Here is a 12,576-nt window from a genome sequence, read left to right on the forward strand (position 1 = left end):
GTGAATACTTACCCATATGCTGTACTACTAAGTTATACCCCGACCCTCCATCATGAACTTTTCTTTACCAGGAATATAAGCCTGGTAAAGAAAACCAATGAAAACACAAAATGAATAAAATTCTACAAAACTGAGGATGAAAAGATCTTTTAAAATTGCAAAGTAAGGGGCTGAGGTTGTGGCTCAGTGATAGAGCAATTGCCTGCCATGTGTGAGGCACTGCATTCGATCCTCAGCATTATATAAAAATAAATAAATAAGTATTATGTCCATCTACGACAAAAAATTTTTTAAAAATGCGAAGTAAATGGCCAACAAATACACACGAAAAAAAGTCCCACCATCTCTAATCATCAGGGAAATGCAAATCAAAACCACAACAAGATGTCATTTCACTGTAGTTAAAATGGCTTTAATCAAAAAGACAAAAAACAACAAATGCTGGTGAGGATACAAAAAAAGGGGAACTCTTCTGTGTGGGGAGAATGCAAATTAGTACGGCTATTATGGAAAACAGTATGGAGGTTCCTCAAAATACTAAAAATAGAACGACCATATGATCCAGTTATCCTACACTGGGCATATAACCAAAGGAAATTAAATCAATGCACCAAAGAAATACCTTGGGCTGGGGTTGTGGCTCAGTGATAGAACACTCATCTAGGGTAAGTGGGGCCCTGGGCTCGATCCTCAGCACCACATAAAAATAAAATAAAGGTATTGTGTCTACCTACAACAAAAACAAAATACTTAAAAAAAAAAAAAAGAAAGAAAGAAAAAAAATACCTCCACTGGCACATTTACTGCTGCACTATTCACGATGGCTAAGATATGGAATCAACCCAAGTGTCCATCCACAGATGAATGGTTAAGGAAAATGGGATCTCTATACACCATGGAATATTATTCAGCCATGAAAAGAATGAAATCTGGGCTGGGGCTGTAGCTCAGTGGTACAGTGCTTGCCTAGCATGCGTGAGGTACTGGGTTCACTCCTCGCAGCACATAAATGTAAATAATAATAATAATAATAATAAAGTTATAACAAATACAATAACATTATTTTTTAAAAAAAGAATGAGGGGCTTGGGTTGTGGCTCAGTAATGGAGCGCTCGCCTAGCACGTGTAAGGCACTGAGTTCAATCCTCGGCACCACATAAAGTTATTGTGTCCATGTACAACTAAAAAAAATTTTTAAAAATGAATGAAATCCTTTCATTTGTGGCAACACAGATGGAAGTGGAAGACATTATAAGTGCAATAAGTCAAGCCCAGAAAGACAAATACTGCATGTTCTCATGCATGTGGAAGCTGTAAAAGTTGATATCATAGGAGTACAGTGGTGGTGCCTGCCTGGGGCTCAGGACGCTGAGGCAGGAGGGTCACCAGTTCAAAGCCACCCTCAGCAACTTAGTGAGGTCTGCAGCAACTGAGCAAGACCCTGTCTCAAAATAAAAAATAAAAAAAGGGCTGGGGATGAAGCTCAGTGGTGAAGCACTCCTGGGTTCAATCCCCAGGAACCCCTACCCCCAAAACTGGTTACCAGAGGCTGGGAAGGTAGGGAAAGGGGAGAGAGAAGGCTCTAAAATATACTTAGAAGGGGCCAGGGGTGAAGCTCAGTAGTAGGGTGCTTGCCTAGGATGTGAGAGGTCCTGGGTTCAATCCCTGCCCATCCCCCCAAAAAGGAAACATCCAAATAAATAGGATATACACATTATAATATTATACAGCACAGTAGGCAGAGTAGTAAGCAACAATTTATTATGTATTTTATGAAGAACTAGGAAAGAAGAGTTCAAAGGTTTCCAACCAAAGAAATGATACATGTTTACAGAAAGGCACATGCTAATTACCCTGATTTGATCATCACACATTATATAGATACACAGTGAACTGTCACACAGTAACCCATAAAATGTTTAATTATTATGTTTTTTTGAGGGCACTACTGGAGATTGAACCCAGAGGTCCTGAGCCACATCCCCAGCCCTTTTTTTATTTTGAGACGGGGTCCCGCTAAGTCGCTTAGGGCCTTGCTAAATTGCTGAGGCTGCCTCAAACTTGTGATCTTTCTGCCTCAGACTCCTGAGTCTCTGGGATTATAGACATTTACCACACCAGTGTCAGTTTTTTTAAAATGCAAATTATAGCCAGGTGCACTGGTATACACCTGTAACCCCAGTGTCTGGGGAGGCTGAGGTAGGAGAATTACAAGTTCAAGACCAGCCTCAGCAATTTAGTGAGACCCTGTCTCAAAAAATAAAAAGCACTGGGGATTATAGCTCAGTGGCAGAGAACCCCTGGTTTCAATTCCCAGTACAGGGAAAAAAAAAAAAAAAAAGTCTATAGGGTTTTAAACACACATTCAGAGTTTGTGGTGATAGAAGACAGTCATGTCACTTAATGACAACCATACATACTGAGAAATGTGTAGGGAGGGGATTTTATCCTCATTGGACAATATCAGAGGGTGATCAGAGGGTGTGTCTTGTACAAACCTAGGTGATGTGGCCTACTGCCCACCTAAGCTATGTGCTATCACCTGCTGCGCCTAAGCTACTAACCTGTACAGTGTTACTGTACTGAATACTGTAGGCACTGAAAAAAATGTTAAAGATACTAAACAGGGTTGGAGATGTGGCTCAGTGGTTAAGCACCTCTGGGTTCAATCCCTAGAACCAACCAAACAAACAAACAAAAAACCCAAACACTAAGCAGTAGAAAATGTTCAGTTTTATTATACTATGGCAATACAGATTGAAGCCTCATTATGTGGTGGCATATGACTGTTAACAAATACTTTGTAAAAAAAAAAACAAAACAAAAAAAAACAAACCATTTTTTGCAGAACTGGGGCTGGAACCCAGCTAGGCAAGCACTCCACCACTGAGCTATACCCCCAGCCTCATTGTAAATTTTAAATAATACTTTCATTAAAACACCCACAAATACATATCAGATACAAAAAAGAAAAAACCCACATTCAATTTAACACAGCATTAAAATCCTCCAGGGTCCATTCTCACCATTGTGGGAATCATGTCTCTCGTTTCCCTTTGATGAGAAACCTCTCCCTTTTGTAATAATAATGCTGCATCCTAGTGTGCTGGCCCACGCCTATAATCCTAGCGACTCAGAAGGCTGAGGAAGGAGGATCCCAAGTTGAGGCTAGTCTCAGCTATTCAGTGAGCCCCTAAGCAATTTAGTGAGACCCTGTCTCAAAGTAAAAAATAAAAAAGAGGGCTGGGGTTGTGGTTCAGTGGTAGAGCACTTGCTTAGCACGCGTGAAGCACTGGGTTCCATCCCCAGCGCCACATAAAAAAACTAAATACACAAAATAAAGGTATTGTGTCCATCTACAACTAAAAATATTAAAAAAAAAAAAAAAAGAAAAAAGCCGGGAATGTTGCTCAATGGCTAAGCAGCTTCCTTGGGTTCAATGTCTGATACAAAAAAAGAAAAAAAGAATGCTATATTAACCCAGCGCCAAGCGTGGCACGCTTTGCCGCCATCATTTTATCAAAATCTCATACCTTCTCAATTTTCTAGATGAAGAAACTAAGAGCTGGGCTCAGTGGCGCACTCCTGTAATCCCAGGGGCTCGGGAGGCTGAGGCAGAGGAGGACCGTGAGTTCAAAACCAGCCTCAGCTGTAGAGTGCCCGAGTTCAATCCCCGGTACCTGCCCCCCATCCCGCGCCCCCCCAAAAGAAACTAAGGTTGGCTGGGAAACCACGCAGTCGCCAGAGCAGTGAGACCCTTCAGGCCCTCAAGTGGACTGGCCAGGTATGGACTCGTGACGCCCCCTGGAGGTCATCTGGGGAAAGAGGAAAAGATCCTAAAAATAAGATCTGGATTACTGTTGGGAGCCGAAAGGAGGGAGGCGATCCAAGACCCGTGGAATCCCCACTTTGCTCTGTCCTGGGAGGGCCCTAGAAGACGTGAAAGGGGACCGGACTTCGGCCCAGGGGTGAGGGGGACACAGACCTGATCTCAGGGGCTTCCGAGGATACAGCCCTGCCCCGGGGAGTACAAGCAGGCAGGCCCAAACTTGAAGGGGTTCCGTGGGAGCTACGAGGCCCTGCTTTTAAACCACCACACCACCAACCCATAAAATTGAATACAGAAATCCACCGGCGAAACCGGGACTAAACGGGGGGCGTGGCTGGAGGGCGTGGCCGGAGGGAGGGCGTGGCCGGCGCCGAAGCTCCACAGTTACTGCCTGCATTATCTTAAGTACCCGTCCAAAACCTCCCAGTCGTGGGCCCACTTAACGTTCATTGGCTAAACTGGTTTCGGGCCGAAGACGTTTCATTAGTTGGATTCCTGCACGGTTTCTTGGGGGCGGGACCTAGGGGGGACGAAGCCGGGGGGTGGGGGGGGTGGTCGGACTTCTCGCGATGGGGTCGAGTTCCCCAGTGAGGCTGAGGTCCCTAAGCTAAGGAGTGAAGAGTGGGGCCGGCGGGGTGAGGTCCGGGACTGAGATAGGGGTACGCGGGGCTGCACCCCGCCGCGGACCCTGGCTCTCACACATCCCGCTTTCCTGCGTCGGATCCGGGCGCGACGGGCGGTGTCGCGCGCTTGACGTCATCGCGAGGCGCCGCGCGCGGCCGGAGGGAGCGTCGACCTCCAGTGGCGTCGGGAGCTGCACCGCGATGCTGCAGTTAGTCCGGGCCGGGGCGCGGGCCTGGCTTCGACCTTCGGGCTGCCGGGTGAGGCGAAGAACGGGACAGGGCCAGAGGACAAAGGCTCGGAGGCCTGGGGGTCGTCTCTCACTCTTGCCTACCACTTACAGGGCCTCAGTTCGCTGGCGGAAGAGGCAGCACGGCCCGCGGAGAACTCAGAGCCGGTGGCCAGTGCGGGTGAGGTAGCCAGGGTCATCCTCAGCAGGGGCGGCGACGACTGAGAACCTTGACCCTTGACCCTTACCCCTGACCTCCCAATCGCTCCAGGTCTCCGAGAGCCGGTGTTGCGCAAGTGCGAACGCCCAGTACCAGCGCACCGGCGCCCTGTGCAGGCCTGGGTCGAGTCCCTGCGGGGCTTCGAGCAGGAGCGCGTGGGCCTGGCTGAACTGCACCCCGATGTTTTCGCCACTGCGCCCAGGTGAGTGGGGGACTAAGGCGAACTGGGCGGACAAGGGATGGGGAGCTCGAGTTCAGGAATCGTTTGACCAGGCTCGTATCCTTGAACCCGTTTCTCCACCTGCAAAGGGGGATGATGGTTTTCCCTGCCACGGGGTTGTGTGAAGTTGAGGACTTAAGAGGTAACATCCTCCGGTGTGAAGGACATAGAACTATGGAGCCTAAGTGACATAATCTGGTTTACCGTTTTGTGCTTCAGTGTCAAACCTCAGGAGGTTGCTGGGGTGATTAAACAACAATTCATAAGTTCTTAAGTACATAATGACTTCTCTGGAAACGTTGATTCTCATCGTTAATTGTTTTAGCGAAAATGAGCACTGAGTAACACTAAACTTATTGGGTGCCTGGCGCAGCCAATTTGCATTTTTTAGTTAACTGAATCCTCATAGCAACCATAGGGAAGGGTGTTGTAATCCTTATTTTGTAGACACACTGAGGCACGCACAGGTTATGTAACAATTCCAGAAGACCACACAAAGATAGAACCAGAATCTCAAACTGTGAAGAGGCAATCTCAGGGAACTGCCTCTCCTGTGTACTTCTTCTGGTACATAAGAAGCATTACTTTTTATTTTATCTTTTAGTTGCTTTTTTTTTTTTTTTTTCCTTTCTTTCTTTCTTTTTTTAAAGAAAGGGGGTTTTGCTAGTGTTGCCCAGGCTGACCTGGACTGCCTGGACTCAGCCATCCTCTTGTCTGAGACTCCTGAGTAGCTGGGATGACAGGCATGTGTCACCAAGACTGGTTTACATTATTAAATTATTATTATTATCATTATTTGTGTGATTTAGTTCTTGCTTTTACAGAGTTCCTGTCAAATGGGGGGAGGAAGACAAAAAAGTTTTTAAAATACATTTTTGTTTACATGGAAAGTTCTGTAATGTTCCTTCTAGTGGTGGGAATACAGCAGTGAATGAGTGTTGCTTACAGTGTAGAGCAGGGATTATAAACTTTTCCCATGAAGGACAAACTAGTAAATATTTTAGACTGTGCAGGCCATTATATCTCCATCACAACCATTCCTGTTGCAGTGCAAAAGCAGTCATAGGTAATACATAAGTGAGTGGGCATGGCTGTGTTTCAATAAAACTTATTTATAAAACTAGGCAACGAGCCAGGATTGTCTACCAGCTATAATTTGCCAGCACCTGTCAAACTACCCTGGCAACCCTGGCCAGTGCAGCCATGTAATGTGAACCTCATGTAATTTAGAATATTCTTAAAGAAAAAAAAAAAAAAAGAGCCAGGTGTGGTGGTGGCCATATTAGAAAAATAAATCAACAAAAAATAAACCAGAAAGAATTAGATATGATTGGTTTCAATAATATATTTTATTTAACTTGGTATATCTAAATATTTTGTCATCTCAGTGTGTGGCACTGGCTATATTTCATGTGCTCAGTAACTATGTGACTAATGTCTACTATATAGAACAATACAGATATACAGAGGCAAAGCAGTTCACTGAGAAGTTGGTAATAAGTAAGTTGTAATGACAGGAAAGAATTAAGGTGTTGCAGGCATGGTGGCACATGCCTGTAATCCAAGTGGCTTGGGATGTACTAAGGATTGAACCCAGGGGCCAGTCTCAGCTGTCTGTCTGTCTGTCTGTCTGTTTACCCTATTTATTTATTTTGGTACCAGGAATTTAACCCAAGGGTGCTTTACCACATCCCCAGTCTTTTTTTTTTTTTTTTTCTTTCATTCATTTTTTATTTTTGAGACAGGGTCTCACTAAAATGCTCAGAGCCTCTCTAAGTTGCTGAGGCTGGTCTGAAACTTGAGCTCCTACTACTTTAACTTCCAAGTCTCTGAGATTATAGGTGTGTGCCACCATCCCTGGCAAGCCTCAGCAATTTAATGAGACCCTAAGGATCTTAGTGAGACCTTGTCTCAAAATTAAAAAAAAAAAAAAAATCAGGGGAAGTAGGGAGAGGACCAGTGGTAAAGTGCCCCTGGGTTCAATCCTTAGTACCAAAAAAAAAAAAAAAGAGTAAAGTACAGCTGTAGCAAGGGGACTCCTCTTAGGTAGTTTGAGCTGGCACCTGCAGACTGAGAAGGAACCAGCTGGGGCAAGAGCATTTCAGGCAGAGGGGAGAGCAAGTGCAAAAGCCCTGAGGCTAGTCTCCATCTTACAGAGAGGCCAGCTTGGCAGTGGGTATGAGATGGGGTCAGAGAAAGGCAGGTCTTGTGGGACCTTGAAGGTCAAAACAACCTCGGGTGGGTTTTAAGTAGAGTTGGGTTCTCATGTTTTCCTCCTTTTCCCCAGGCTAGATATCCTGCACCAGGTTACCACCTGGCAGAAGAACTTCAAGAGAATTGTGAGTTTCCTGAGTAGAGGGATGAGGGGGGATAGAGCTTCCTAAGGGGCACGGGGCAGGAAACAGAGGAAGCCTATTGGCGTGTTTTCTCTGGATTGCACAAAATGGACTTCATCTTTTATTTCCAGAGCCATTCAAGTGGGGGTCAATTTTCAGGCATCTTGAGTACCCACCATTATGGGTCTGTGTTAGATGAGAGGATTCAACAGTGGATAAGACAGGCCCTGTCTCTGCCTTCATGAAGCTCAGTCTAGTGGGAGAGATGAACACATATTAAGTAGACATGCCTGTAAATGTGTCGTTTGGAGCAGTCATCCCAGAGAAAGGGCATTTAACCTCAGACTTACCTGTAGGTCTGGTTAGATCAAGAGGGCAGTGGAGCTAGGGTGGAAATAATGGGAGCAGGTCATGCCAGAGTCCTGGGGCAGGGGCCAAAAGGAACCTAGTGTTGCTGTAAAGATCGATGGGAACAATAGTGAGATGTTTGGAGTTTATCTATCAGTTAGGGTCTCTCTGCCTTTCAGCTGCCTGCCCCCAGAGGTCCAGAGAGTTCCTTCCATGTCTCCCCATTGCCCAAGGAATAAAGCCACCAGCATGGCATCCCATGTTCCTCATGATCCCCACCCTGCACCTGTTCCCTGTTCTCTTCAGCCACATTTTTCCCCACCACCTACCTTCTGTGTGGCCACATTAAAATTTAAAAAGTACAGAACACTTGCTATGAGCCAGCAGGACCCTTGCCTTTGTGAGGCTGATGTTCTGGTGCAGAGGGACCTCTGATTTCTTTATCCTCTCCTTCGTCTCTAAGCGCTCAGAACCCTGATCTCTGTGTCCCCTGTCTGACTCCTCGCAGTCAGTCCCTCTGCCTGGCTCACTGCCATATTCCTGGACCAAGTACCTGCAGTGTCATCTGCCTCATGGAGCTGACCCCTACTCACTTTGCACCCACAGAGCTATGCCAAGACCAAGACTAGGGCTGAAGTGCGGGGCGGTGGCCGGAAGCCCTGGCCACAGAAAGGCAGTGGGCGAGCCCGGCATGGCAGCATCCGTTCCCCCATCTGGCGAGGAGGTAAGTGGGGACGAGGGAGAGAAGGGGCTCTGGCTGAGTCCAGCACCTGGTTGCCTCTTTGCACACAGCTGCCCACTTGTGGTGTGATGTGGTCTCAGCCCCAGGCACCCTTCTTCAGCAGCCCACAGGCTGGGACTGCAGACCCCATGGTCTCAGTGGAGGACGGAGTTCTGAGAGTTGTCCCCTGTCCTTTCCTGCATATCTTCCCTCTTCAGATCATGGCCACAGCCCTTCTTGGCCTCCCCTCCCCTCTCATCCTTCCTGGCCCACACTTCACATGGCACCCAGAGGAATCCTCACAAACCACCCAGCTCCCACCGGCCCTTGAGTGAAGTCTGAGCTGCTCACCTTGGCATTCCAGGCCTCACTAGCTGCAGACCCCTCTCTGGTCACCTCCATGCCCTCTCTTTCCAGACAGAGCTGACTCAGGGTTTCTCTTGCTTACCTGGCCAGTGCCCTTCATGGGTCTGGGCCATACTTCCTCCAGGAAGCCTTCCCTGACCTCCTTTGGGCACCAGTAATCCTCACAGCTGCCTGTCTGTCCTTCCTGCCAGAATGTGGCCAGCATGAGGGTATAGTGACTCTATACCCTCTTGTTTTCTGATGCACTCCCAGGTGTCTTCCAGACCACGGACACCTCCAAAATTCACTTGACGTGCTCCATTTCAGCATATGCCTGATGCCTGCCTCCTTCCAGCCCTGGAATTAATTAATTAATGAGGTACTAGGCATTGAGCCCAGGGTGCTTAACCGAGCTACATCCCCAACCCTTTTTTTTTTTTATTTAGGGACAGGATCTCACTAAGTTGCTTAGGGCCACATTAAATTGCTGAGGCTGGCTTTGAACTCAAGATCCTCCTGCCTCAGCTTCCTGAGCCACTGGGATTATAGGCTTCTGCCACCATGCCCAGCCAGTCCTGGAAATTTTAACTTGCTTATAACCGTGGCATTAATGACTTGTGCTTTAATTAATCTCATATCTGTGCTGTAATTCCCAGTGTCCTCTGGGTTAGAAACCATCAAAACTCAGGGTTTGACAGCTGGGTAAACCAAGTCCCAGAGAGGTGAAGTCATTGATCCAGCCTCTTCTCTCTGTCCCTTCCCAAGATCCCACCTCTTTTGCTGGACTGGGCAGGTGGCAGCCTCCTCCACCAATTTCTTTCCAGCCAGTGAGGCACATTTCTGACCTCCGAGCCCAGCAGTGGCCCACACCTGTTCACGTACCTCTGTCCCCACAGGAGGTATTGCCCATGGCCCCCGGGGCCCCAAAAGTTACTACTACATGCTACCCATGAAAGTGAGGGCGCTGGGCCTCAGGGTGGCATTGACCGTCAAGCTGGCTCAGGTACGGTGCAGTCCTACGGGAACCATCAGGATCTTGGGGAATGGGGTGGGGGGTGACTGGGGAGGGAGGCTGGGACTGGGAGCTCTGGACCCAGGCTCAAGGGTGCCTTCTTCCTCCCACCAGGATGACCTGCACATTGTAGACTCCCTGGAGCTGCCCACTGCAGACCCCCAATACTTAACAGACCTGGCCCGCTACCGCCGCTGGGGGGACTCTGTGCTCCTCGTGGACTTGTGAGTGCACTGGGAAGGGCGCGGGGCGGGGGGCGCTGAGCTCCGTCCTCTGCAGGGCTCACCTCCTGGCCTCTCACAGGATACACGAGGAGATGCCACAGAACATTGTGGAGGCCACCTCTGGGCTTAAGACCTTTAACTTGATCCCGGCTGTCGGTGAGTGAAGGGCACCGGCCCATCTCCTAGACCCCTAGAATACGTATGTGCGGGTCCTACCATTAGAATCATGGCAGGGTTCAAATCCTGCATCTGTTACTTGGTCACCGAATGGTCTTGAGCAGCAAACCACCTCAGCCTTTCCTAACTGCCTGCCTTAGAAAAAAAAGCTCCAAGCTAGTAGCTGTCAAAGTGTGTTCCTCCCACACCCACCAGAGGGCACCTGTGAGCACTAGGTCACAGCATGTCCCTGCTCTGCCTGTAGCCCTCTATGGCTCCTCCTCCCCTCAGGGAAGAAGCCCAAGACAACCTGCAGGCCCACCAGGCCCTGTACACCCTGCCTCTCCCCCTCCCAGTCCTTCCCTCTCCCTCAACCCCCTCCCCTCGCTCACTAACTCTGGTAGCTCTGGTCTCCCCCAGCACTTGTGCTTACTCATTTGCTTTGTCTTTCCCTCTGGGATGTGAGGTAGGAGTCATGGCCAAGTACAGGGCAGAGCCCAGCATGCAGGAGCCTCTCAGTAGGTGAGGCAGCTTGCTGGCCAGAGTCCTGGGGGTGGCTAATGCAAGATCTGAAGCCAGGGTGCCAGGCCCACATAACATGCTAGACCACAATGTCCCTGACAGGTATGCCCTGAGGAGGGAATGGGGTTCCAGATGTGGGCAGGGCTGGAGCAGGGCAGAGCACAGCCTTACTTGACCTTGCTACCATCCTCCCCAACCCCCAGGTCTGAACGTGCATAGCATGCTCAAGCACCAGAGCCTGGTCCTCACCCTGCCCACTGTCGCCTTCCTGGAGGACAAACTACTCTGGCAAGATTCGCGTTACTCTCCCCTCTACCCATTCCGTCTGCCCTACAGCGACTTCCCCTGACCCCTTCCCTGCGCTGCCAGGACCCTCGGATACCCTCTTTTCTGCTGCACAGCCGTGAGCCAGATCCAGCCCTCAGCAGATTCAGGAGCCTCCTGCCTGGCCCCTGCCTCCTGTCACAGAGGAAGCTGAGGCCACACAGAGCAACCAAGCAGTCCTCAGCCCCGGGGAGAGGCTGTTCTGCAGAGCCAGGATGAGCTCCGTCACAGTGCTCTCTTTTGTTGGGTTTTAAATAAATTTTATTTTTTCATCCAAGGATCAGCCTCAGAGAACAGCTCATTGCCATTTGGAATAATCCTATTTGGTGTGTTGGGCTCCATCTCCAGAGATGGGTTCCACAGGGTACTCTGCTCAAAGGTTTTGTAGTTTGCAGTAACCCTGAGATCATTATGGAAACTGCTGGAATGAACTAACCTAACCCCGGTGAGTCAGACCCAGGAACTTGAGATGTCTGGGCCTCTGGCATGTCACCCTCCTGCCACCCTTATTGTACTTGCCTGTCCCTGAGGGGTTGCCACCCTGTTTGTTACAGCCCAAGTGTGGGCTTGAGTCCACCAGTAGATGCAGCTCCCAAGCACAGAATCAGGAAAGCCAGTGCCTCCTGGTCTCATGATAATGAGCAAATAAACATTTTTAAAGATATCAAATCAGTATCCCAATTCTTTTTTTTTTTTTTTTTTTTTTTTTTTTTGCAGTACTGGGGATCAAATCCAGGGCCTTATTCATGCTAAACAAGGATTCTGCCACTGAGCTACATTCCCAGCCCTTTTTATTTTCCATTTTGATACAGGGTCTCAAACTTGCTGAGACTGGCTTCAAACTTGCAATCCTGCTGGGGAGATAGCTCAGTCGGTAGAGTGCTTGCTTTGTAAGCACAAGTCCCTGAGTTCGATCCCCAGCATCACAAAAAAAAAAAAAAAAAAACTTGCAATCCTGCTCAGCCTCCCAAGTCACTGGAATTACAGGCTTGCACCCCTGTGCCCAGCACAAAGTCTCAGTTCTTGAGTCTGCTGGTGGCATTTGCCTGCTGAACAAACTTTTAAAAATGACCAGGCTATAAAGTGACATGGTCAGTTTCTTTACAGTCAGCCAGGCTGGGTGTGGTGGGACACACCTGTAATTTCAACTGTTGCTCAGGAAGCTGAGGCAGGAGGAATTTGGGGGCCAGGAGTTGGGGGCAGCCTGGGCAATATATCGACACCTCATGAATTTAAATACACAAATAAGAAAGCTGGCCAGAACTGCCTTGGCCATGGTGACCACCTCTGTGTGCCAGGCCTCCCCTGTCTGCAAACATCTCTGGAATGTGTTGGGCTTGCCTTCTGGGCTCACAACTAAGTACAAAGATAACGGTGTGGAGGACTGGGGTGGAGCCCAGCATGCATGAGGCCAGGGTTCCATCACAAAATCACCACCACCACAACAAAGCTACTGGAGTCCATTAAA

At 48.6% G+C, this 12,576-nt stretch overlaps 1 protein-coding gene across 3 annotated transcripts; it reads left to right on the forward strand.

The window, feature by feature from the left end:
- The first annotated feature begins 4,418 nt into the window (after positions 1–4,418).
- Positions 4,419–11,386, forward strand: Mrpl4 (mitochondrial ribosomal protein L4). 3 transcript variants are annotated; one of them, XM_047530155.1, is made up of 9 exons: positions 4,419–4,711; positions 4,795–4,861; positions 4,952–5,102; positions 7,408–7,459; positions 8,411–8,528; positions 9,767–9,873; positions 9,997–10,106; positions 10,186–10,262; positions 11,121–11,386. In XM_047530155.1, the coding sequence occupies exons 1-9, from the start codon at positions 4,655–4,657 to the stop codon at positions 11,189–11,191; spliced, it is 810 nt and encodes a 269-aa protein (XP_047386111.1). In that variant the 5' UTR covers positions 4,419–4,654; the 3' UTR covers positions 11,192–11,386. The 3 variants fall into 3 exon arrangements, with proteins under 3 accessions (XP_047386111.1, XP_047386112.1, XP_047386110.1); XM_047530156.1 differs by having other exon boundaries at positions 11,154–11,386; XM_047530154.1 differs by having other exon boundaries at positions 4,423–4,711; positions 10,988–11,386.
- Positions 11,387–12,576: the final 1,190 nt, after the last annotated feature.

Source organism: Sciurus carolinensis, chromosome 17, assembly GCF_902686445.1.
Source record: "Sciurus carolinensis chromosome 17, mSciCar1.2, whole genome shotgun sequence".
In the NCBI taxonomy this organism is placed as follows: domain Eukaryota; kingdom Metazoa; phylum Chordata; class Mammalia; order Rodentia; family Sciuridae; genus Sciurus; species Sciurus carolinensis.